We start from the raw sequence: 26,305 nt of genomic DNA on the forward strand, positions 1-26,305 counted from the left end.
CAGTCTGGGCAACATAGCAAACCTCCATGCCATTGAAAAAAAAAAAAAGGATTAGATTCAAACGTAAGCCCCAGCCTGTGACTCCTTCACAGTGCTAGTTCATGCATTCATTTGTCATGCTAAAATTTGCAATGTGTGATATTCAAAAGCAGTGGGTCTTACATGGCCACTAATGCTTTAAATATAGTAGGATTAGGGGTCTTTGCTCCATAAAATAAAAACTTTCTTCTAATTAACTGTATCTCCTTTTCCTTATGATTTCGTAATAGTAAAACAGATAAAGATTGCCACCTAGTGTGTTTAAGATTTCAACCAGTCATGAAATGAACTTCTATAGGAAATTATATTTTCAGGTGCTGATGTTGGTTGAACTTATTTTTTTAAGATGACAACAGGCTTTTTCATTTTTAAGTACTTGAACCGTATATGGATCTCAACAAAGTCTCCATAAGAGTGTGGGCATTTGGATTTCTTGCTTTCAGTTTCTTGCTTGCTTCTGTTTTCTTATTACAGAAAGAAAAAGGGTAGAAAATAACATGATAAATAATACAGAAGTAGAAGAAGGATGGGAGGGGGAATAGAGAATAGAAGTTCCTGACTCTACTGTCATTTCTCTTGTGAGAAAAAAAAAGACAATAGTATACTGTTGAGCCCTGTATTCTCCTGCCTTCAACAGCGCTGGCTCAGGACTCAGCAAGTCTTTCTCTTTGGGAGAGACAAGGCTTGCCAGGACTAGTGAAGATGACTCTGGTTCACTTCCTGGTAACCAGGGAAGGTGACAGAGCATGTGGCACCTCCTTGGACATCATGAAATTTAAAACCAATGTGACACTGACTCCCACAGTGACCTACAGTGGCTCATCCTGGCTGTTCTAGAAGTTTCTGCACTTGCATTCTGCTGTGACTGTTACCTTGGTACCAGTCCTATCACTCACATACATACATATGTGCATACATACATACATGTATACATGTGTGCATACATACATACATGTATACATGTGTGCATACATACATACATATAGACACGCAATGTCGAAATGACTTTTTTTCTGAGCCTTCCTATCCCTCATTCTTTCTCCGCCTGTCCTCCATGAACACTCCAGTTCTTTTTTAAAAGAGCTGTATTTTCCTTAAAACAGATCACAGCTGTTTTTTGTTAAGGGTTGTTGTTGTTATAATTGTTTTTATTTAAATGAAAGACAATATTGCATCATCCTCACCCAAAATTCACATTACCAGGAGGTACAATTTCACAATGTCCAGGCGATATTCACTGTGTGACTTTGAATCTAGTTTTTCAGTCACTTTATAGAGACCCTAATAGTCTCTTCCCATCTCAGAAGAGACTCAGAAAAATATTTAGCCAAGTAGGCCTAGGAAGCCCCAATTTATTACATTGTATTATAATCCCTCCCAGCCCCACTTTACGTGAAGGCACTTTAAAAAGTTTCTGTGGGTAAAGTTGTTCAGGTGCAAGATTTCAGAATTATTTTATTTCATAGGATTTTTTTGAGCATATGTGATTATTCAGTTCATTAAAACCCACACATACTTTAAACCAAATCATATTCACAAAGTGAATCTTCTGTTGATCTTAACTACCAGATCTGTTTTTAAATGATTATAAGCAAAGTGTAAGACACAATTCAAAGATATGTTTGTATTATATTTATTTTCTTCTAACCACAAATAAAAATATGTTTTACTTGCCTTATTCTCCTAGTGACAGTATGTCTGAAAAGATCTGTTTTAATATTGAGTTGAGGACTTAGACAAAGATTTTAAAATTATATGTTAGGTATATATTCAAAGATAATTTAAGCATGACATACTTTTGAAAATAAATGGATAGGCTATAACCTGCCGTTTATCGAGGACATCTGCCACTGAAATGCTAGGTATCATTTTACTGTTACTAAAATGAGACCATCTTGAGATATTTGGCAGAAACAATTTCTGCGCAATTTATTAAAAAGTAATATATTTCCTTCACTAAAATGATAACTGTCTTTATGCTTTCATAGGGAAAAAAGACTGGTAAATTATCATAAATATTGTAAAGTTTATTACTTATAATACTTGTAAAGGAGATACAACCAAAGAGAAAATTAAATGTTTTAATAAATATGCAACCCTTTTGAGTTTTGAAAGATTCAAATCCAGTGTAATCTATGTAAAAAATTAGGAGACATATTTCCATGGATTCATTTCAGATTGATGATGTGCCTTGTCAAGATGACTTAGTCCTGAAAAAAATAAACTTTATAGTAGGGCAATTATAAAGAATAAAATGAAAGAAGAGACTATAGCTTGGGACAATAACAAGATGTCATATTATTTTAATTTTGGTTATCTGAACTGCCTCTCATCCATTTTACAATACAGTGTCTTCAGCTTGGCCATGCATTGAAGCAGATGAATAGTTTATCAGACTGGCAAATCAAGTCGGCATAGGTGGCATGTCTTTTCTCCTTGTGTAATATACCTCCCATTATGGAATTTTTAATAACATTTTTTAATGTCAGAAACCATTGAACTATCTTGAATGCAATATATGTAGTATATACACCTATTGAAAATGTCTTTTGTCTTCGGACTTCTAACACACTACACAGTTTACTGATTTGTCCACCACTCCCAAGAATGTTTGGCTTCAAATGAACTCTAAAGGTGCCTTTATGTGTGTAGAAATTTGTCAAATGCTGAAGTGTTTAGCTCTGGATTTTGTCTTCATGCTTTTTAAACACTGGTGTATCTGTAAATATTTCTCAGTTGTTTTGTGAGAGTTAGGCTACTGTTTCAAAATAAGTACATAAGAGAAATTGCAGCCCTATATTTACCTATATGACACAGCCAGAAGGGAAAGTCAGAATGATGGGCCAAGGAAGAAATGTAGCTGGCCAACCCTGGCATCACTTTGAAATTTGCATTTATTGGGCCATTTTCCTAGAGCTTTATTTTTAATCTTTTTAAGCTGTTCCATAGGAATCAGCCAATGCATATCACAAAAGGGGACCATTCCAGGTATGGCTGTGCAGCTTACTACCTGCGTGTCTTTGTGTTAAATCTCTTAATCAATTTGAGCTACAATTTTCTCATCTGAAAAATGGGAGTAATGTCACCTACCTTGCAACATTGTTGTAATAGTTGGTGATTGTATATAAAATACACTTGCTATGATAACATTCTTTTTACTTTTGTAAATGCTTGAAATTTTCATATCTTTTTTTCCCCAGAACTTTTTCTTTCCCCCAGAGCTTTTAATGCTGTCATCGTCCCTCTCTCTCTCTCTCAACTACCACTGATTTAGTTTAGGTCCTCATCTCTTCTATTCTCTACACTGGTCTCCCTGCTTCCATTTTTGCCCCTTTAAAGCCCTCAATCTTTTATAGACCTGTCACAGGGTCTCAAGAGTCCTTCTTAGCGAAGTATCAGTTTTCTGAGTCTTTGCAATTTCCTGACTGCATAGGAAAGCAAAAATCATTATGATTTAAAAGGTTTTACTACTGCTGCTAATTATTATTATAGAAATGTTTATTGAACATTTACTGTGTGGTAAGCACATTTTTCAGCACTTAACATTATTAATTTATTGAATCCCAAAACATCACTATATGTATGTGCTATTATCTCCATTTTACAGATGAAGAGGCCAAGGGAAAGTGAAGTTTAATAACTTGCACAATTTCACACACCTAGTATGTGGCAGAGCTGAAATTCCAACCCAAACTTCCATCAGAGAGTAAAATCCAAGTTCTTGTACATTTCATACAAGGGCTCCGTGATCTGCTGCCTGGCTCATTACCACCCATGATTCTGAATTTCCTGCTTTCCATGGCATTCTCTAGAATCACCGAGCTTCTCGTTGCTGCTCTGTATCTGCTTCTTTCTCATCTAGGCAGCTGCTCTGCCTCCTTGGCTTCATCCCTCTCTGCTGGCTCCCTTGGGCTCAATGGCCTCCTTGCCACTTCAGTGCACCAGGCCTGCTCCTACCCTGGGCCATTGTTCTAGGAAAGAGCCTTTCTGGGCTTGACCTCAGAAGACCTTTTTTTTTTTGAGAGTCAAGGTAAATTATGTAAATTATTTATTGATGACAGAAGAACACTATCTTAGTCCAGTTTCTGTTGCTATAACAGAATAGCATAGACAGGGTAATTTATATAGAAAAGAAGTTTATATCTTACAGTTCTAGAGGCTGGGTAGTTCAAGGACATGGCATCAGCATCTGATTAGGATATTTGGGATGCATCATCCCAAACAATGGAAAAATGGAAGGGCAAGTGAGCACATGCAAAAGAGAAAACATGAGGGGCTGGGCTCACTTTATAACAACCCACTCTTACGATAACTAACCCACTCCCACCATAACAGCATTAATTCATTCATGAGTGTGAAGCCCTCCTGACCTAATTACTTCTCACAGGCCCCCACCTCTTAATACTGTTGCAATGGCAATTAAACATCAACATGGGAAAATACCTTTTTCAATTGACATCCTGCCTCTACCACTTATTAGCTTTTAGACCTTATGCCTTCTCTGAACCTCAGTTGCCTCTTCTATAAAATGATCATAAAACCCAATGTCCTACCTTCTTAGAGTTCTAGAGTTCTATGAATAATCTCTACAAAGAGCAGGTGCCCCTTGAAAAACATGATTCTGGAACTAAGGGGGTGTAAAATAACACATGCTTCCTTTACATTGTTTTTTCCTTCTTCTGCTTTTATTTCCCACATTTTTATTTTCAAGATCTCCACATAGTTTGATGACGACCACAGCACCTATTCTAGCTATTGGTAACAATTTATTGAGTAACATCATCCATATGCTCCCTGTGCCCCAGCATGTTTCATGGATGTTGTTTTGGGTCACTCAGGTCGTTTTCAGATTGTTCATGAGTGAGCGAAAAGTTTATTTGCACTGTTCTCAGGGCCATGTCCAGGGAGCTGTCTGTGTTGAATAATAGCATTCACTTTTGATTTAAGAATTTTATCTAGCTAGATCAAGAAATAGCTGATGGTTACTCTGGAAATCCTTGCCTCAAATTATTCATGCTAAGAAATACCACAAAAGAACCCTGGGCCCCAGTTTCTCACTTTCCTCTAACTGGAATGTTGCACAACTTTCCTTGCCCTTCCCTGTCCCTCCAAGACACGTCATGCTGACACCTTGCTCCCATACCCCAGGCACGGTGTAGCTGGTGTTGCTGCAGCAACTGCACACATGGAGTAACATTTCCCAGTGACTACAGTGGCTGGGATGAGTCAGTTGAACATTTCACTGGGTTTTTATTAGTGTATGATGCAGTCCCATGTCATCTACAGTTCCTAGCCTGTCCAAGACTTACACGGGATGATGTGGAACACTCCATGCTAATCACCTTCAAATATTAGGTGGTCAAGGGTTCTCTCACTGAAGTCACTGCGTTGCTGGTTCCTTCCACAGCACCGCTTACTAATATCTACAGTAAGAGGCCAAAAGTAAAACTCAGGCCCCACTGCTGGAACACCATTTCTACTATTGCATATCCTGTGTGCCTAAAAAGCAACAGTGACCCTGGCTGATGATCAAGAAGCCCCTCTTTTTACCCAGGGAGTTGGACAATTGTTAACATCCCAGAAGACATATTTTTAACCCAGTTGCTGGGAAGAACATGTGCTGAAGTATAAGGATGGAATCACTGTAATTCTCTATGGGAACTCATGAAAGTGGAACTAGCCGTTTAATATTGAACGACACTGAGCACAGAGTTATTGATGATTTCTAATGTGGGATTTGGTTTATTTTTCAGACACGGAGATGACTTGATTGTGACTCCATTTGCTCAGGTAAGCACAGCTTGGTGAATGGGCAGGTTTCTCACAGATGTAAAAATTTAATTTGGGGGATTAGTTCGGGTTATTAATTTAATTTAATTTTAAATCAAGCACAAGTATAAATACAAATTCTTGGTTCATTCAAGCAATTCAAAAGCAATGCTAGAGAAAGTGACTTTGGCTATATTAATCTGTTTCCTATAAACCCATAGTACCAAAGAGTGTCTTTGCTTCAAATAATAAATTAGCTAAGGGATATACTTAATTGGGCTCATACTGACATAAGCACTAGAAGCAGAACGCTATATCATGGCTTAAGTTATGTTTAGTATAATTAGGTACATGATCAGTGCTTGAAATTCAATATTCCAATTCAACCCAATACCTTATTTATCTCTTTTTTACATACGCCATTTGTGCAGAGATTTAGCTGAGTGATGTGTTGATGTTTACTTCTTCCTTCTAGGCATACAAATCATGAAAATACTTTAACCACATGACATATGTGCAAGCAGGTGATAACATGATCTAAAATGTTTGGGAATATAAATATGAAAGAGTTGATGACCAGATGTTCTATGTATAGACCAATACTTCTCAACCCTACCTGCACGTTAGATTAACCTAGAGACCTCTTATCCCAGTGCCCAGGCTGCAGCCCTGGTCAATTAAATCCAAAAATTTGGAGATCTGTTACAAGCATCTGTATTTGTTAAAGGCCTTAGTATTTTTCTAGTGTGCAGGAGAAGTTGAGAGTCTCTGGTATAGACAGCTAAGGGCAGAATGAGATAAAACTGATTTAACCTGGGGCATGAAGCAGGTTTAAAACCAACACTGATGAGTAAGAAATGTTAAATATTAAAATGCAAGTAATCCTGAGAGGTTTTAAAAATTATAATCAGGCCTATATCATATATCAAGGTGCTCTTGCACCTTGGACAACTCACTTAAATTTTCTGGGTCCTCTTTTTTTTTCAACTGGTAGAGTTAGGGGACTGAGCTGGATGAAAGACAGTCAGATCTAGTTAAAACCCTTTCACCTCCTCTTGCCAACTAAATGGACTTGAGCGAGTCACTGAACTTTTCCAAGCCTGGTCTCTTCCTCTGTTAAATAACATTTCCAAGAGTACCCACCTCATAAGACTGCTAAGACACTGAAATAATACCACGCTTATAAAATGCTAGGCACAATTGCTTGAAAATATAATATTATAAAAACTTTGTGATTGGTTTAAATGTATAGAGCTGAAAATGTTCTTTCATTTATAAAATGTCATAAGTATTATTTTTTAAATGGATAATAGGGTTTAGATAGTAGGATTATGTATAGTTCTACTTTTTAAAACTTTCCAAACTTTTATTACTGTAACTTAGACCTATAATATAATCAATTCATAAGTAACATAATGTATAATAGTAACTTTTTAAATTAATGCAGGCAATTAAAAATAAAATACAATCACCATCCTTTTCAGATGGTTAATATCTTGTTTGCCGAAGGTTTTGCTGGAGATTATGAATTCTTTCTAGTACCTGTATTTCTGTGTCCAAAAAATTTACACTTGTATGATTTAATAATATGATGTGATAGCAAAATCTTATAAAGCTGAGGGTTTTTAATTGATTACTATTGAAAACTTATGGCCGAGTGCGGTGGCTCATACCTGTAATCCCAGCACTTTGGGAAGCTGAGGTGGGTGGATCACCTGAGGTCAGGAGTTCGAGACCAGCCTGGCCAACTTGATGAAACCCTGTCTCTACTAAAAATACAAAAAATTAGCCAGGCATGGTGACAGGTGCCTGTAATCCCAGCTACTTGGGAGGCTGAGGCAGGAGAATTGCTTGAACCCGGGAGGTGGAGGTTGCAGTGAGCCAAGATCATGCCACTGCACTCCAGCCTGGGTGACAGAGCAAGACTCTGTCAAGAAAAAAAAAGGAAAGAAAGAAAACTTATAATTCTATATCTAAGACCTGAGAGAGAGGTGAACAGACAAAATGTGGCATAACAATGTAAGTAACATCATCAAACATAGAACCAATCATTCCAATTTGAGTTCATTCAAGTAGCTATTCTTGTTTCTAACCAAATGATCTAGGTATTATTATAAGAAAAAATATATATAAATATTTAATAAATGAAAAAAGGTCTGTGTATGATATATGGTCTTTTACATCAAGTAATATTTATTAAGCTGCAACAAATAGATTAGTAAATTGGACTTGAACCCTGCCATCAGTGCTCTTAAATTCCAAGGAAATCTAGTCTTTTACCTGATTAGATATTTTCTGTAGTGTACCTATAATCTCCACGAAAAAAAAAAAACTAATGGAATTTCAAGATATTGGGAAATACACACATATATATAATTTAGTCCATGTTAGTAAGCTATTTAAATAAAAAAGATGTGTACTTAATATACTTGAAATTAGAACTTGGAATATAAATCAGCTATATAATTTATAGGCATATCTGATGCCTAAAAATAATCCCATAGTATATTAAGTCTTTGTTTATGATTAGCTAAGTGACTCATAATACCTTGTAGAGAGTGGTCATTACTTGAGAGGCTGCCGATTTTTTATAAGGGGCTTCATCATGGTTTTCACAAATGGCCTTTTACTGGAGTATAAGACCTGGAAAGCCCCACTAGAATTAAAAACAAAACAAAACAAAAAACTGTTAAGCCCTGAAGAGTTTCACCACTCTTCATAGAGCATCTGTGGGGAGGGGTTAAGAGAGAAGTCCCAGTGAGTATGTTTGAGTGGCCTTCTCTTAAACCCTGTTGGACATGATTGGCATGTTTTGCTGACCCAATCACTAACTTCTCAAATTTTCTTTAATACAAAGTAAAGCACTTACCACTTAATGGTAAGTGCTATTTTAGCATTAACTATTTAAAACTAAAAACATAAGATACTTATGTCACTTGAAGTGATACCAATCTAATTTGTCCTGATATACCATAATTGCTTTCACCAAAGGACAGAAAACAATGGATTTTAGAAAAGTCACTCAGAAAAATATTTAGCCAGGTAGGCCAAAGAATTACCCTCTTTTCCCAGCATGCTTTGAAAATTGGAATTTCACACAAAATTCCAGTGAAAAAGCTATGCTTCTCAAAAAGACAAAACAAAACAAAAACTTTTTGCATAAAAGTTTAGAAAAATAATAAGAAAAAGAAAAGGAAAATTTTCTAAAATTCCAAACCCCAAAATAACTGCTACTGACATTTTATTTTATATCCCTTCAGATTTATTTTTCTGTGCATATTTTCTGTCCCATGGCTCCTAAAAATGGCCCTCCCCTGTCTAAAGTGTTCAAAGATCCCCTCCCAAATCCATCTCATCTTCTGCCTCTTCTTGAGAACTCATTTCTTTATGCCTGAGTCCATCTCCAAAACACGAAAGGATCCCTCCCTGGTCTTTCCAAATCATGGTTTCCTTTGACGTGAAAAGAGCAAAATCCTAAATTAGAGGAGAATTTAGGAAGCCGTGCAAAGATAGATTGCACTTTTTTGGCCAGGCTAAAGCCTGAAACATCTTGGATAGTAATTTTCAGAAAGGATCCTATAGTATCTCTCCATAGTTTATCCCATTGTCTAAAACACTGTCAGGGCTAGAAATTCTTGCTGGTGTTTAACCTAAACTCTTTTCCACCTCTGATTTCTTATGCTTTCCCGTGTAAGCTCAGAATCCCTTTGGTCCTCAGAAAAAGACAGCTTTAAATATTTTTCTTATTTCAATTGTTAAAGTATTCTCTTGTGTTTGTGTTGAAATCTTTTGGTGTGGGTGTTTCCTTAGCACGAAGGCTAGAGAGGAATCCCACTGGAGTGCACTCGGCAACTGACCTTTTTTTCTTGGCCAGAGTTCTTGGGGGCCAAGGAGCACTAAGGAGGCACAATGCTGATAAACTGTAGGAAACTCTTCTCTGCTGTCAGCTGCCTCCGGGCTCAGTGATCCCAGGATTTGTGACACAACTACCCTGTAGTAAAACTCTAAGTTGACTAGAATTCTCATGTGGAAGTGCGTAATGTTAAATGAAGTAGACTCTGATGAAAGAAAGAGAAAACAGGAAAACCCAAGCATTATGCTGGATCCCTGGAGAAACCCTCACATCATTCAGACTAAGGAGATATCCCTGATTTGAAAATACAGAGGCAGGAGAATAACTCGAACCAGGAGGCAGAGGTTGCAGTGAGCCGAGATCGCGCCATTGCACTCCATCCTGGGCAACAAGAGCAAAACTCCGTCTCAAAAAAAAAAAAACAAAAAACAAAAAAACGGGGTAGGAACAACAACTACATCTCTTTACCTTTACTCTAACCAAAATACAGCACCTGGGATACTTCTAGGATAAAAATGCAGTAGTTATTAATACTATAGAATATTACCATTTAGTTGGTAATAAAATATAACCAATATTCTCATATTCCTGCCTGTCCCTCAGCCACTTCACCCAGCAGCAACGATCTTGTGGCCTCATCACCATCCCCAAGCTTGCAGACTGTGCTAGGCCCTCCCTGCCAGGCTATGAAAGAAGATAGTCACCTCGTTTCAGTCGGTGCTAAATTTTTAGCTTTTCTTTAGCCTTAATTAATTTAAATTACAACTACTATCTTCTGGACATCTAAGTTCTTTTTAAGAGCGAACCATATAAAATTGTCTATCAACCTTTTCTGGTGTACAAACCAGCAATTTCATAGGGTTTAAACAAAACATAACTTGGAAAGAGGTTTTCTTTTCATAAAAATGACCTTTCTATTTTGTAAATAAGCATAACTCGACTCCAGCTTTTTCCGGAGGTAAAACCGAAGTAATGAATCTCTCCCAGTGCGGGTCGCCGCTTCCTCCGCCGCCAGTGGCACCTCAACCTCATGGTCTGTGTTTTACCGCCATCTAGTGGTAACAAGTGTATATGGTTATGAAAAACAATCCTCGAAACCATTTATTTTCCTCTTTTTTTAGGCTATGATGTTCAGCTGTTTAAGTGTTAAATGATAACCGCATTTTCCTGCTATTTTCAGTGATTCTTATTGTTTAATAAATGTTTAGAAGCACCTAAGAAGATCCGAGAGTAGTGTACGTAAATAACATTGAATCCTTCCCCATGGGCTAATACATGAACCATCTTTGTCTAAAATTTTTCTGTAAAACTACCAGTATTTCCTTCCTAAGGAATATATATTTCTCATCATTCCCAATGTATTTTTGACATTGACTGGCTATACTTCTGCTTGGTGGGGCAGAAGAGAAAGAAATGACCTTAATTTTCTAACCATTGAGCTCTGTGGAAGAAACGTCAGGGATCTTTTTGGTTAGGAAGCATTAAGGAGTAAGGACAATTGTAAAAGGAGCCTTAAAGCTTTGACTACAGTTCTTAAAGAGTCGAATTCAGGGGAAGTGAGGGCTGCCCTGAACAAAAGCAAAGAACAATGGAACTTTAACTTAGGGGCTTCAGTAAAACTGTTTATAGTTCTCCCCACAGCCTGCAGTAACAGATGCTCCCTGTTTGTGCCCTGCAATGCAAAGTGAAAGCTTAAAAGACTAACACAGTGATAACAGTGATGACGACACCAAGAGTCAGTCAGCGAGGCCCAAGACAACACCCCCTTATAAGATTTGTCTAGAAATGTTATTTACACTTCTGCCAATAGCATACATGTCATACTGTAGAAGATAATAGTTAACAGCAAACATAAAATTTATAAAATAGTTTGTCCTGCTGCAAAAGAAAAAAAAAACCCACACACACACAATAAATAATCTAATACTGGCATGCCTAGGAAATAATTTCTCTACAAGATTATTTATTGCAACAGTGTTTGTACAAAAACAACTTTAAGATAGAAAACCTAAAAGTTGATTGCTATGGCCAGGCAGCTGATTGTCTGAAGGAGAGACCGGAAGACAGATTTCTTTTTTCACTTTTTATTTTGAAGTATTTCATATATATAAGGGAATATAGCTTGTAATTATGTAAAATATAAAGAATAATACTAAAATGAACAGTTTAAGAAATAGAACAGTTATCAGTATTTTAATGTCCCCTGAGTGTCCCTCCCCAGGTTAATCTGTTTCTATTGCGTCTTTTCAGAAGTAATAATAATTTTGATTTTTATCTTAATCATTGAAGGGGAGACTTTTTGCTTTATACTCTTTTGTTTAAATTCTGAAGCATGTGAAGATATAAATTATACAAAAATAAATAAATTTTAAACTAAAAACCAAGACAAAATAATATTAGATTATTTATTAAATTAGAAGTTTATTATAATAGAGGCAAAAACTCCTCTACAGAAATTTTTTCTTTGATGAACTAATTTTTCTTTTCATGACTGATGTTTCCCTTCAAATGATCATAGAAAATAAGTTGCCTGCATTTCTATGTCTATTTACCCAGCTGTCAACTGCAATGAACTTAACTATTATGTATTGGAATAAAAATCTCAGAATTCTAGGGTTAAAAATTTTGCCTAGGAAGGGGATCAATTAGCTGGTGCAATGATTTTATCTTAAAGTTTCCATTAGTATGTTTGATATTCACTTCTTAAAACATAAATTAAGCCTGCATGATTTAATGACAGTGGATCATTTATCCGATTTATTTCTGCATCATTCAAGATTTCATGCCTAATGAAAGACATCGTGGTCTGATGTCAGCAGTCGGCCATTTGAATACTCCATCATAGGCAGCGTGACCTTTCAGAGCCGTGGGTTGTTTATATGAGATAATGAGCCAGGTTTTTCCAGTGACTGAGTTAATCACGGTTGGCTTCTTAGGAAGCAGCATTAACTCCTTTAGGGGAAAATTCTCTAAGTCACTGTCCAAAGGCGTACACAGCTCTCCATTGACTTGTACAAATGAATGTCAATTTCATAAACAGCAACAACAAAACAGAGTCTGGGACATTCTTGTCTTAGAAAAAAAATTAGACTGATTTTAGTCTAGGTCTGTGCCAGATGAAACATTTCTGAAAACAACTCTGGAAACTTTGAAGCAATTAAAACTTTGGAGACTCTTGAATTACCAATGCTAGGCATTAAGTAAATTTCCCAAGTGCATGCCAAGTCATTAAGTCAAAGGTAACGCTGCCATCATGGGCTAATATTGGCTGAATGCTTTCTATTTGCCAGGCACTGTTCTTGGCACCAAACCTGTCATTCCATATACTCCTCACAACAATTCTACGAGGTAGGTATCACTATCCCAGTTTTCCAGGTTAGGAAGCTGAGGTACAAAGAGGTTGCATATCTAGTCCAAGTTCACACATTTACTACATAACAGAGCCAGACAGTCTGGGTTGTTAGGTAATACCTACTCAGACATTTGGAATCTGTGTTTTACATAAACTTAGCACTCTAGCTGTCACCCAAATCACCTATAATCCCATCTAATATGGGTTTGACCCTGGGGAAACTTGCCCATTTCAGGAGAAAGAGAGGAGGGAAGAAGGAGATAAGGCTCTAGGAACCTTCTCCTAGGCTCACTTCCAGTCCGTTGGCTACTTTCTAGTTCCAACTGGAATTAGAAAAAGCGACTGTTAGAGATAGTGACACCTATTGGTCCTGCCTTGTCATGTGTGTGGGCATGTTGTGTCTATGTATTCATTTAGTCAACAAATTTTTATTGAGTATCTTCTGTGTGCCAAGCATTGTGCATGTACAGGGCGTAGCATTTTACATAAGAAATGCATCCCTGAGAGCTTCTTACAATGCACAATTCAGATAACCTTAACAAAAGAAAACAATGTCTGCTTACTAGCTAGAGTAGCCATGTGGCAAAGGTAGAAAAAGTTTAAAATTCACTTCACTTGCCAACTTATTATTATGAGATTCTTCATCAATTTTTGAAGAGATTTGGGAGTAGGGAATTTTTTATCCCTAAAGTGAGATTTATTAGCATTTTATATTATACTATTTGAAATGTGCATAAAATGCAATCATGTTATCTGTGTATTGCCTGGAATATTGTCTTGGTGACTAAGGAACCCAGAAATACTGTGGAAACTGCTGCTACTGTCACCATGTGCATAGACAATGTGGAGAGATTTCTGGAAAATCCCTGCAGTCTGGCCTCTCTGGATTTCGTGTGGATACCTACAAACTGCACTAAGTGTTGGGAGATTCTTTAGTGGTATATGAAACTAAGTTGCAAGCAATATCAAGTTTTCTCTTAACAAACCATTTTCAAGTGTATTTAAAATGGCCTTAGCTCAAGAAGTTTCAAGAATCCTTTCTTGTTGTAGGTCTTGGCCAGTCTGCGAACTGTACGAAACAACTTTGCTGCATTAACTAATTTGCAAGATCGAGCACCTAGCAAGTAAGATATCCTTTTTCCCCCCTCTTTTTTGCTGAACTTTTAAACAAGTTTTCTCAACTTGATTGAGCCCAAGGCAATATGTTAGACTTCTCTGTGTTGTTGCCATGTTGTCTGTGTATACTAAGTCATATGATGTCCTGTTAATTTTCTATAAATACTTCGTGGTGATGGTTCTAATATCAGAAATGAAGCAGTATGACAAATAAATATGGTGATTCCATCTGTCAGAAATCACCTGGCATGATCAGTCCTCCGCCCAGTTATTTACACTCAGGGTAACTTTATAGTTTCGGCTTACTTCATAAATTAACCGTGGGTGAATAATCTCATCACACCTTAAGATCAGCTGAAAGTCATCCTCTCAAGACAACGATGATTTGGAGAAGCGCCATATCATAGCAAAGATCTTTGATTCTCCTGCTGTTACTGACTTTCAGATCAGCAGCATTCATGGAGCAATTAATAGAATTGTGGTTTATATGACAACAGGGAAAGCATTTGAAAGATGGGAAATGATTATCATTTCAGGTTCTTGATAAAGGCAAAAAAATCTAAAAAGATAAAAGTAATTTTTCAATATTAAATGGAAAACTGGTTTGCTGTTATTTCAAGGTCCATTTTTTAAAAAAAATCTGCTATTAATAAGAAATAAAATATTAAAATACCAACTTCAAATAATTTTCCAGAAGGAAAAAAAAACATTTAAATCATATTAAGAGGATAGTAAATATAAGTGTATTAGGAACTATAACTTAGCTAAGTGCATAACATTTCATAGTAGTTACTACTTCTTAAAAACAATGAAAAATCTGAACTTTCCATTTCATAGTAATAAAATTGACCTCCCAGATTCACATTTTTCATTATCAAAAATAGCTCTGGCCATTATTCAAGTACTTCTTGTGATAGAAAAAAGTTTTTAAAAATCAATATAAATGTAACAATGCAAGCTATTGGAATGGAACCCATTAGGTTCTGTTTTTCCAGGTAATGAATTTTTGCAGTCCTATTCTCTCAGCCTGAATACTTCTCATCTTCTTCTTCCTCTCCTCATCTACTGGGATAATTGTCATTCATTCTTTTGGTTGCAGCTTAAATAAAATTTCTCTTGGAGCGTTGTCCCTGACAATACCCAACATAGACACACACCCACAAGCCCTAATCAAAGTGATGTGCCTTTCCATCTCTGTCTGATTGTACCTTGTACTTGATTCCTATGTTAGCACGTAGCTCTCTGTGCTCCTGTTGCCTGTTTGTCTATTGGGATGCTCCTGAACACTGTCAGTTCCCAGTGAGTAGGAATGTAGTCGGTTCACATTTGTATTCCCTGTGCCTAGCATAATACAGAGTCTATCAGTCTGCAAAGGCCTGTTTGCTGAAAGGGCAAAGTAGTAACTCAGCACGTAAAATCTGAGGGCATGCTTTGAGGTACCTGTTCATTACTAATCACGTTTTCTATGTAACGTGGCCGTGCAATGTCATACTGACCTCAGCGGCCCCCTTGGGCTTTGGGGATTTGGTAGCTTGTAAGGTCAATCACCTCCCCCTTAGAAAGTCTCAGCTCTGCAGAAGAAATGAAGTTAACTGGTTGTCACTCCCAAACTTTTTAGTCTCGAATTTTACCCAGGAAACTGAGATTTTTGTCTTTGAAAAGTGAACAAGAAACTCCCTTTATGCTTCCTTTACATGTGGTCACCTGGGTACCAGCATTTAAATCTGTGGCAGGCAAATAGTTGATCAGTCAGGCTCCAGAGACGATCTGAGGCCTGTTTCTATGCAAGACAGAAGTTTTCAGCTGACATACAGGGATGGAACAGATTGAAATGGAAAGGAGGAGCTAGAAGAAAACAGAAAATCATAGCTTGAGCCTGAACTTCCTCTCTGCCTTGTCAATGCCCAGGGTGACATCTAACCAAACAGTATTATCTGGCAGACTCTAAGTAAAGGCCACTGTGGTCTTCCTTTTGGTCAATGCAAATTTGTGCCGCCATTACTGATTCAAACCAAATCGGCTTCTTTGGGTATCAGAATAGTAGGATTCAATCTATTCACGGCTAAACTCGATTCTGTTCAGTGAGAACAAAGTGCTGTAACTCTGCACTGGAAGAATCAGAACTTTCCCTGCTGGGCACTCACAGAGCCACTAGAACATTTCCAAGCTCATCCTTGGATTTTATGGAAGGCATGTGCTCCTTTGCACAAGCCACCCTTTTTATTTGCTGCAGAAAAGGAGTCTAGGAAGAATGCATTCCAAACCCAGCCCCTGGGTGGGTATTCAGATGCACATTGCTGACTTGTTAACACACTACTGCTTCTTGTCACCTTGGGTTTTTTGTTTTTGTTTTGCCCTTGAGATTTTTTATTCCAGAAATGAGTTCTGGCTCATCTGTCATTAGAGGAGGTATCGAGGCAACCATGGATCAAAGTATTAATATTTTCTGCTTGCCATTACTTGTTCAGATATCAAGTTCCTGAGTACCAGTTAATTGTAGGATTGATAGTAAAAGGAGATAATTAGTATTGAGTCAACCATTTGGTTTTCCAAAACTGCAGAAGAGTGTGAAAATATTTATTTAATACCATTCCCAGACAAAATCAATGGTTTCTAAATTTTCACAGAGCAAGGACTAAAAAGGAGTAATCAGGATATCAATTATTTGAATGATAAACTCTTAGCCAGAAGGTAACAGATAACACCCTGTTACACACAGCAAGACCCCATCTCTAAAAAAAAAAATTAATTAGCCAAGCATGGTGGCATGCACCTGTAGTCCCAGCTATTTGAGAGGCTGAGGTGGTGGGGGGAATCACTAGAACTCAGGAGTTCAAGGCTGTAGTGAGCTATGATCACACCACTGCACTCCAGCCTGAGCAACAGAGTGAGACCCTGTCTCAAAACTTTAAAAAATAAAAAAATTTAAGAAGAAGAAGATAATTACTGGTATATAGACCAGAGCTATTTCAGAGCAGCTGCTTAAAATATTAATATTTTGGTTTATCGAGTTTAAATTCTCCCCATTTTTCCCCCAACCATTTTATTTTATAACTAAAAAAAACTAAAATAATTCAGAAGTAAAATTTGGTGCATTTTCAATCAAACACAAAATTTTAATCCCAAATCGATACCAATAACCTTAAGAGCAATGAAAGGGAGCCAGAGGCTGAGTGGAACCAGTGAGAATTTATAAAATCCCAGGCTGCTTTCCCCAAGTTTCCCCCACCCTGCTAAGAAATTCATCATCTCAGCAAGGCATATTTGAAGAGGTTGATGCCATTGGCACATATCTGAGGCTGTGCATGCAGGTTCCACAAAAACATCTCAAACTAAGGCAGCAAAGCAGAGCATAGACCCTGGGATCACATTCGTTTAGTTCAAATCTCAGCTTCGTTACTTAAAACAAGTTCTTCAAATTCTCAAAGTTTTGTTTTTCTTATTGGTAAAATGAGAACAATGAAACTTACTTCCTTAAGGCTTATTGTAAGGATTCAATGAGATAATTCATTTAAAGTGCTTATTTAGCAATGTCTGATCCACAAGAAGTGTTTATTAAGTGTTCACCTTTGGTAGAGGCAATATATATATAATTATTATATACCTAATATATATATATATATATCAGACATCTTTGAATGTATCTAAAAGTGTTTTTAATCATTATATTTTAAAAGCTGTCAGTTATAAGTAATAACTTTATAAAGTTATATTTCAAAAATGTTGATGGATACTTTATAAATGATATTCTTTTCAACATAATTTATTAAGCACTGACAGAATACTGGATGCATTGTGCTAGGCTCTGTAGGGAATATAAGTTAATCAGACAGCATGCTTTTTTTTTTTTTTTTTACTTCAAGGGGTTTATAGTCATTTTGTGGAACTTGGCAAACATCTGAAAACTTAGAGAACACAAGATAGAATTTATTTAAGTACCTTTGGCTTAGAGTATTTCTAAAGCTTCTATAGTATCTATTTGGACAAGTCATTAATATACCTCTCTAACAAATATATCAGAGATGTTTTTCAATATAAGAAAAGAGAAAGGAAAAAGTTCAAATAGCTTCTCTAATTATAAGTTAGTTTACAACAAATCATTCACTTCTGATAATATACAGGCAATCATGAGAATTTATGCCAACAATAAAAATCTCTTAACCCTGTATTAGGGAAGACAATTATAAATTGACTGCTTTTTCAAATTCAGAGTCTATAAGCCCTGGCTTCAGCGAATAAAGTCTGTAAGAATTTCCTCTTCTCTCATGTCCCAGTGACACTTACATCAGCTTTATTTACCTCAAGTCAATCACTGTGAGATTTACCAGTTTTCTTTTTGGACATGTGTGATCTGAGCCATAATACAAAGAACGCCTAGGGACTTGTCTGGCTAGTCTGAAAGAAATCATTTGCATGTCCAAACTTAAAAATAATTCTTTAAAGTAAAATGCTATATCTGAAATGACTCAGAGAGTGATCAAATCAATAAGCCCCACATATTTACTGCTTTGTGTTTTTCTGTCTTTGTCAGAAGATCACCCATGTGCAACCAACCATCCATCAACAAAGCCACCATAACAGGTAAGAAAGATCTGGAGCTTATTCTTCATGTGTCTAGGAAGAAACCGTTTCTGCCAAGAGTCAATATAACACCAACACCAATTTCATGCTGCAATTTGAAAATGTTAAAGAAATTCTTTCTTCTCTACATTATCATTTCTATCATTGATCTCACAAATTGTCTAAGCTGTTATTTGGAACATTTTTACTGATTTACATTTTTTACTGGTGTACATTATTTTTAACCATTTAAATATGTGCTTATACTCATCTGAGCATTGCTCTGGGCATTTGTATTTTGAGAAATGGTGTTACTTTCAAGTCGCTTCCCATTCTGGTTCCACACATGTGTTATTAACATGATATAATATGTCATCATTTAGTTTAATAAGAGTGAAGGCATAAATAAAAGGAGTAACGTGTTGGTTCATCAATATCCCACTTGTGTGTAGGAAGGAACATTGTACCAGTAGTCCAATAAAGGACTGAGAGAGCTGAGAATAAACTCAGTTTGGGAGGGGAGAGAAGTTAATATACAATACAGAAAAAGTTCAATGAGACCAAAACACTGGTATCTATAGATGTTTGGGAAAGAAAAATAGGAGGAAAGATGAGAGAAGTCAAGTGCATAAAAATAAAATTATCTCAATTCCTATTAGTCTGTTTTAGGCACAGGACTTGACCCCAGCTGAACCAAAAACAGAATGCATGATCTCATTTTGCTGAACCTGAAACCAAATTGAACTCTTTTGACTATTTCTTGAAACCCCAATTGATTCATTAAAATAATTGCCTGGAAAAGAAAACCTATGTTTTCTAAAATTATTACCAGAAGAAAATTAGCATATTCTCCAAACTAAAACAATTCATCATTGGATTCAAGTGTCTTCCTTGAGCTCCAACCCATAATGTGCTGAGGAGCTCTTATTAAGTTATTAGTGAGTGCACTTTGCTTGAAATTTAACTTTATCATGTCCAGATGTCTGTTTGTGTTTGTGGTCACCACATTAGAGTTGATTCTGGAATCATTGTTAATGTCATCTTTTCTGAATGTCATCAAGTGAAACTTGTATTTCAATGAATGTTAAATTATTGATCTCTTCTTCATGTTTCTCTTTCAACATATTATTGGTGATGACTTCCAATTATCATTTTATAGTACATATATGGTTAACCAGTTTTGTTCTTGATATTGATCAAGAGTTGAACAATAGGGCCAGGAGTGGTGGCTCACGCTTGTAATCTCAGCACTTTGGGAGGCCGAGGTGGGTGGATCACTTGAGGCCAGGAGTTCAAGACCAGCCTGGCCAACATGGCGAAACCCCGTCTCTACTAAAAATACAAAACTTAGCATGGTGGCGAGCACCTGTAATCCAAGCTACTCGGGAATCTGAGGCAGGAGAATCGCTTGAACCCAGGAGGCAGAGGTTGCAGTGAGGCGAGATCGCGCCACTGCACTCCAGCCTGGGCAACAGAGTAAGACTGTCTCCAAAAAATAAAGAGAAAGAGATATGAACAATAACAATTCCTATATGCTAAAATAAATACTTTGAGTAACTGATTTCTTCTGCCAAAATTCAAATTCAATATAAATGAGTGTAAACTGAGTTGGAGGTGTGGAACCGGATCCCTCTGTTTCTATGCACTTTCCTATGTTGAGGAATGGACAGGCCTACATTTATGAACCTGTACCTGGGGCCTCTAGTGAGAGAAGCCACATGGAAGCTGGTCTTCACGCTGCTCCAAGCACTAAATCTGACCCCTATCAAGAGGGACTACCCTAAACCCCCAATTTTGCAATAAGCAAGAACTGACATTGCTATTTGGGCAGAATGCAGTGCTATTTTGGTCCCTGGAAGCTTTTTTAGCTTGAGGTCACATATGAGCTGGCCTCACAGGTGGAGCAGCATTCTCCCAGAAGAGCAGCATCAGGTACCAGTGGAAATTGTTGTGTCTGACAACAGATGGTTGGGTGCTCAGTGGTCAGGGCAGCTGCCCCGCCATCCCAGCAGATGCCAGGCACAGATTAACAGAAGAGAGTAGCTACACTCAAAGGGCACAGACTTGATCTTAAGCATATGTGACAGACCTCATAGAAGCTCCTAGAAATGTATACGTAGTAAGGGGGTCCTAGAACAATACCAGAGGGAATTATGAGCCACAGAAATTAAGAAATTAAGGTGAATATGGCCTCATTCGTACCCACAAGCTCCTGACCTGAGGCCTAGGGACAAGGGGGACACAGAAATACCTTATCTAGAAAGGGAAACTAATTAACTGTTGTTACCACTTAGTGCTGCTGGGCTCCTCACAAAGCACAACAGGAAATGAACTGACTAAAACTGGGAAGTCGTTTTTCTTGCCCAAGCATAGCAAACCAAGGTGGGAACATGGCATAGGGATGGAAGGATGAGGGCAGTAGCAGGGGAAGGTTCCCCTTTCTGAGCCCATTTTGAAAAAGTGGGCCCTTAAAACCTCAGTGCTAGTAATAATAATGATGGTTGAGATTTTGACATTAGTAAGATTTGAGACACTCAGAAAAGGCAGTGCTTGTGCCTTTCCTCCCTCTGCAGCTGACCACTCAGGCCCCACCCTCTAGGCTCACTCCCCCTGAAGTTGGAACCTGGCTGTACCGTGGCAGTAGTCCTGGGAAGGGCAAAGAAGTATTAAAAAGAGTCAGTGAGGCACCCTTAAGATGAATGAGTCCCTGTTGATAGGGGTCAGACCTAGTGCCTGGAGCAGCATGAGGACCAGCTTCCATGTGGCTTCTCTCACTAGAGGCCCCAGGTACAGGTTCGCAAATGTATGCCTGTCCATCCCTCAACATAGGAATAAGGTCTAGAGTAACAGTGTAGCCTAACAGTTAAGTTCATGGCTGATCCAAAAGGCTGCTAGAGCACACAGCTCCAAGTGCCTCTGGAGGGCAACTCCACAGAACATCACAACATGGTGCCCCTAGAATTGTACCACGTGGTTGCTCTGCCTACCCAGCACTCAAATCATGCTCTATCATGAGAGCTTTGTGGCCCTGGGCAGGTTTATACCCTTTCTCTGCTCAGTTTCCCTACCTATAAAATAGTGACACTGCTTCCTGCAGTTGTTGCTGGGTTGAATGAGTGAACACGCATGATGCCCTTAGCATAGTGCCTCACAGAACCAGCACTTAATACATCTTTTTAAATTCCATTTTGTTGTTATTACTTGGTTTTGTTTCTAGGGCCCACTGTATACATAGAACTAGGGGTTTCTTCATCAATTCAGGCTGCCATAACAAAGTACCATAGACTGGGTGGCTTATAGACAACACAAATTTATTTCTCACAATTCTGGAGGCTGGAAGTCTGAGATCAGGATGCCAGCATGGTTGGGGTCTGGTGAGAGCCTTCTTCCAGGTTGCATCAGTGCCCTTTGTGAAGGCACTAGTCTCATTTGTGAGTGTTGAGTGCTCCACCCTCACGACCTAATGACCTCCCACAGGCCCGGCCTCCAAATACCAACACATATTGGGTTAGGATATTGAAATGAATTTTGGGGGCACACAAGCACTCATTCCGTAACAAGGGGGTAATGGAAAGAATAGGACAAAGACACAAACGAAGGAAAGGGAACAGTGAGAGAAAGGCAAGCTTGCAGGATCATGAGAAGAAAACTTGTGGGTCCTTAAATTGGCCAAAATGGATGCGCTTGCTTTGTGCCCATCAAAATGGGGTCTCCTACTGCTCCCAGCACTGTCTCCTTTATTCTCATCACAATTCACAGATGCTGGTAGCTTTGTGATACAGATGATACACTGTTGTTCAGGATGAATTTCTAAGTCTAAGAACTCACTTTTGAGTCATAGTTGTTTGAAGGAGAAATATTAATTCTCTATCACTTTTCTGTAAACCAATTCTAATTTTTAAAAAAGAAGAGTTAAGAACTTCAGCTGTCTACATATCACATACCATGCTTTCTAAGGAGTTGTCACATAGAATTTACAATACCCTCTTCCTCTTTTCAAGGTTATTACATTTGACATGTATTAAAGCCAGGAGAATTTGATTTTTTTTTTTCTTGAGATAGAGTTTTGCTCTTATCGCCCAGGCTGGAGTGCAGTGGCGCAATCTGAGGCTCACTGCAACCTCCACCTCCTGGGTTCAAGCAATTCTCCTGCCTCAGCCTCCCAAGTAGCTGGGATTACAGAGGCCCACCACCATACCTGGCTAACTTTTTGTGTTTTTAGTAGAGACAGGGTTTCACTGTGTTAGCCAGGATGGTCTTGAACTCCTGACCTCAGGTGATCCACCCACCTTGGCCTCCCAAAGTGCTGGGATTACAGGCATGAGCCACCACACCTGGCCGAGAGTTTGATTTTATAGCATTAGGGTTTTAAAGCTAGGTTTTAAAGGTAGGTCACTGGCCAGTTTTTATTTCAATATATAGTAGGTAAACATACAGGTCTAAAATGATCTAACAATTCCTTAAAGGTAAGGCTTTGAAGTTTGCATTTATAAAAGAGACTTAAATAGCTCTTTTGCTCTTTAGTGTGATATGACAAAGATGATGTGTGGCATTTGGAGCCTGAATGTGAACCCAGTCTCTCCCTTTTGCTTCATTTCCTCATTTTGGAGATTTGAGTACCTAACACTTAGGACTGTTGCAAGAATTCAAGGAGATAAGTTATATAAAAGGATAGAGTTCAAGTTGGTCATGGTGGCACACGCCTATAATCACAGCTACTCAGGAGACCAAGGTGGGAGGACTGCTTGAGCTCAGGAATTCAAGACCAGCCTGGGCAGTGTAATGAGACCCTGTCTCCTAAAGTAAAAAAAAAAAAAAAAAAAAAAAAAAAAATGGAGGCTGGGCGTGGTGGCTCATGCCTGTAATCCCAGCACTTTGGGAGGCCAAGGCGGGTGGATCACCAGATCAGGAGTTCAAGACCAGCCTGGCCAAGATGGTGAAACCCCGTCTCTATTAAAATACAAAAATTAGCCAGGCGCGGTGGCAGGTGCCTGTAATCCCAGCTACTCGGGAGGCTGAGACAGGAAATCGCTTGAACTCTGAGGGTGGAGGTTGCAGTGAGCCGAGATCAGGCCACTGCTCTTCGGCCTGGGTGACAGAGTGAGACTCCGTCTCAAAAAAAAAAAAAAAAAAAAAGAAAAGAAAGAAAGAAAGAAAAATGGATAGAGTTCCGAATGTGATGAGGAACTCACCAAGTGTTTCTTCCTATAACCCTGTCCCATGCCTGACATTTTTTTGTTCCTAAAGCTAATTTAAAAACTGGTAGAATAGAGGTAACAGAGAATATTGGTGTGTCAGCTTCTTTGGTACATTTCATTTATGATTTTGTTTTCACACAGTCATGGCATGACATTTTTAGTAATCCTTTTATCATTTAGAGTAAGGCTCACCTACATACGTCCTTAATGTGTGGTGCACACCAGAAGTAAAGAGTGCATTGGAACATGAGAGGGTGGCAAAGAGTCAGAGATGCCCAAGCCATACCTGCATTGGGACAGTGATCCCATTTTTGAAGTACAGCCATGTAGCTTGGAGCACAGTCCTTCCTTGTAAGCATTTCATTTTCGAACAACCTTAGCTCAAGGCAAGCATTCTGCAGCCATCTCATTAAATGTTGTTACATCCTCACAATATCATTTTCAATGCTTCTGAATTTCCATATTTCCAATATGTTTATTTAATCATCCTCAATTAGAGGATTTTCATGCAAGGACACAACTCTAAAGAAAACGTATTTAAATATCTTTATTTTAAAGATGAAAAAACTGAGACCTAGAGAGAGAGGGTGCTGCTTAGTGACAAAGCCAGGAATAAACATGTGGTTCCTTTTTCGAGTCCATGGTCCTTCTTACACCTTTATAAAGTAAAATAACCCATTAGATTCGGGTGGCCTTTATACCCACCGTGGAAGTATATGCTTTAGAGAAAGTAAATGAAGTATTAATACTAACTCCTGAGTAATAGATGTGGCATTGTATTATTTGTATATGAGCTTGAAAATTTCTCATCCCAACCTCTCACTGGACATATCTTTGTAGTTATAGCTATTTTGATTATATCTACTGCTTATACCCCAGAGGCATAGAGACCAGCAGCCTAAAGCAAAGGACTTCTGAATTTTGACTTTGGAAAATACAAATTCTTCTATAGGAGCGGTGAAACTAGTACAGCTGCCTGCTCTTTACCTGTAGGGGGAGACACATGATGCAGTGACAAGCATAGAACAGCACAGAAGTGGTTTTAGTCCAGAAAATAAATAAATAAGTAAATTGGTCTAAGTCTTCATTCCTTTTTGTATTTTTTTACCCTGAAGATTCATGGCTTCATTAAAAACAGTAAGTGCATTCTAAATAGAATTTAGTCAATTGGCAAGTAGAAAATTAAAAAGTAAACTATCCAAATAATGCTAGTCTGTCAAAACACAATGAGAAGAAATTTAATCTTATATGTTTGTTGTTCTAAAGCACAAGCAGTTTCTAAGAATTAATAAGGGGGAAAAACAATAATGATATTTAATTGGGACAATTATTTTTTTGTTATCTGGGCTAATCACTTAATGCTTTGAGCTTATCGAATGAAAGAAACTATCAACTATTTCATGGTGACAGTAAGGATGCTGGCTACTTACTTAGATCTGCCTTTTAAATCTGTGTGTGTGTGATAAAAGCAAGTAGTATATATAGTTTTTTAAAAAGAAATATAGAGAGATCTAATAGATGGGAGCAAGAACCATATAAAGAAGGCAAAAGGGATCTACAGGAGAGAAATATGTAAGTCCTCAGGAGATACTGAAGTAAAACGTGTGTTGTGTCAGTGTATAGGGAAGACAAGAGACCCAGCCATTGCCAGAGAAGCCCTACTTCCTCATCAACCACCAGCAGGCAGCAGCTTCATGCTGTAGTTCTTTTTTTCCTTTAATAGAGTAAAGATTGTGGCCACACTTTAATAATTGCCAAAAATATGTGTTCATTAAGCTTTTTAAGAAATGTGATTGAAAAATGCTGATGATACATTGTGTTTAATAGCTTTAATAAAAAACTGGTAAAGCATCTAATACATCTAATGACTGTCAGATTTCCTAAATCTTTTAAGCTGAAGGAGTTTACTTTTACAAAAATCCTCATTGAAAAAGAATCTTCTGGCAAAAACATTGAACTGAAAGATTTGCATAAATGCATGGAGTATTACTATTTATTAGTTAAACTTATGATCTTTTAGAGCAGTAAAAGTCAGTTCTCTTTCTTACAAATGAATTTGTTTTGGCCTTTTATGCTTTTATTTAATGAGTAGAGCCATACCTATTAATATATAAAAAGATCAGATCTGACACCGTGGCTTTTTGACCAGGAATTGATTGAAGTTAGACTTGGTTTTAAGAATAGTGAAAACAAGGGCTATGTCCTAATTATGAGGGGAAATAATTTAATTGTATCTCTCTTGTCTGAATATCTGATTTGGATGCTTTGTTATAACTTTAATTGAAATAATTAAATGGGGCTCCTATTCATTTAGCCTAGCAAAAAGGTGATGAGCTAGCATATATGTTAAAAACCCAGCTTTCCTCTTAGTAGTTGTCTGATTTTGGTCAATGTACTTAAATTCTCCAGGTTTTGGGG

At 37.7% G+C, this 26,305-nt stretch overlaps 1 protein-coding gene across 5 annotated transcripts in view; it reads left to right on the top strand.

Annotated features, from left to right (window-relative positions):
* PDE4D (phosphodiesterase 4D) overlaps positions 1-26,305 on the top strand; it is an 800,884-nt gene that overhangs the window by 571,473 nt on the left and 203,106 nt on the right. For 4 of the 5 annotated variants that reach the window (XM_031003276.3, XM_004058814.5, XM_055367861.2 and 1 more), the window contains exons 3-5: positions 5,793-5,829; positions 14,064-14,137; positions 18,661-18,710. In XM_031003276.3, coding sequence (XP_030859136.1) covers positions 5,793-5,829; positions 14,064-14,137; positions 18,661-18,710 — 161 coding nt within the window. The remainder of the gene's footprint in view (positions 1-5,792; positions 5,830-14,063; positions 14,138-18,660; positions 18,711-26,305) is intronic. The other variant, XM_055367862.2, reaches the window with a different exon arrangement.

This window comes from Gorilla gorilla, chromosome 19, assembly GCF_029281585.2.
Source record: "Gorilla gorilla gorilla isolate KB3781 chromosome 19, NHGRI_mGorGor1-v2.1_pri, whole genome shotgun sequence".
NCBI lineage: Eukaryota > Metazoa > Chordata > Mammalia > Primates > Hominidae > Gorilla > Gorilla gorilla.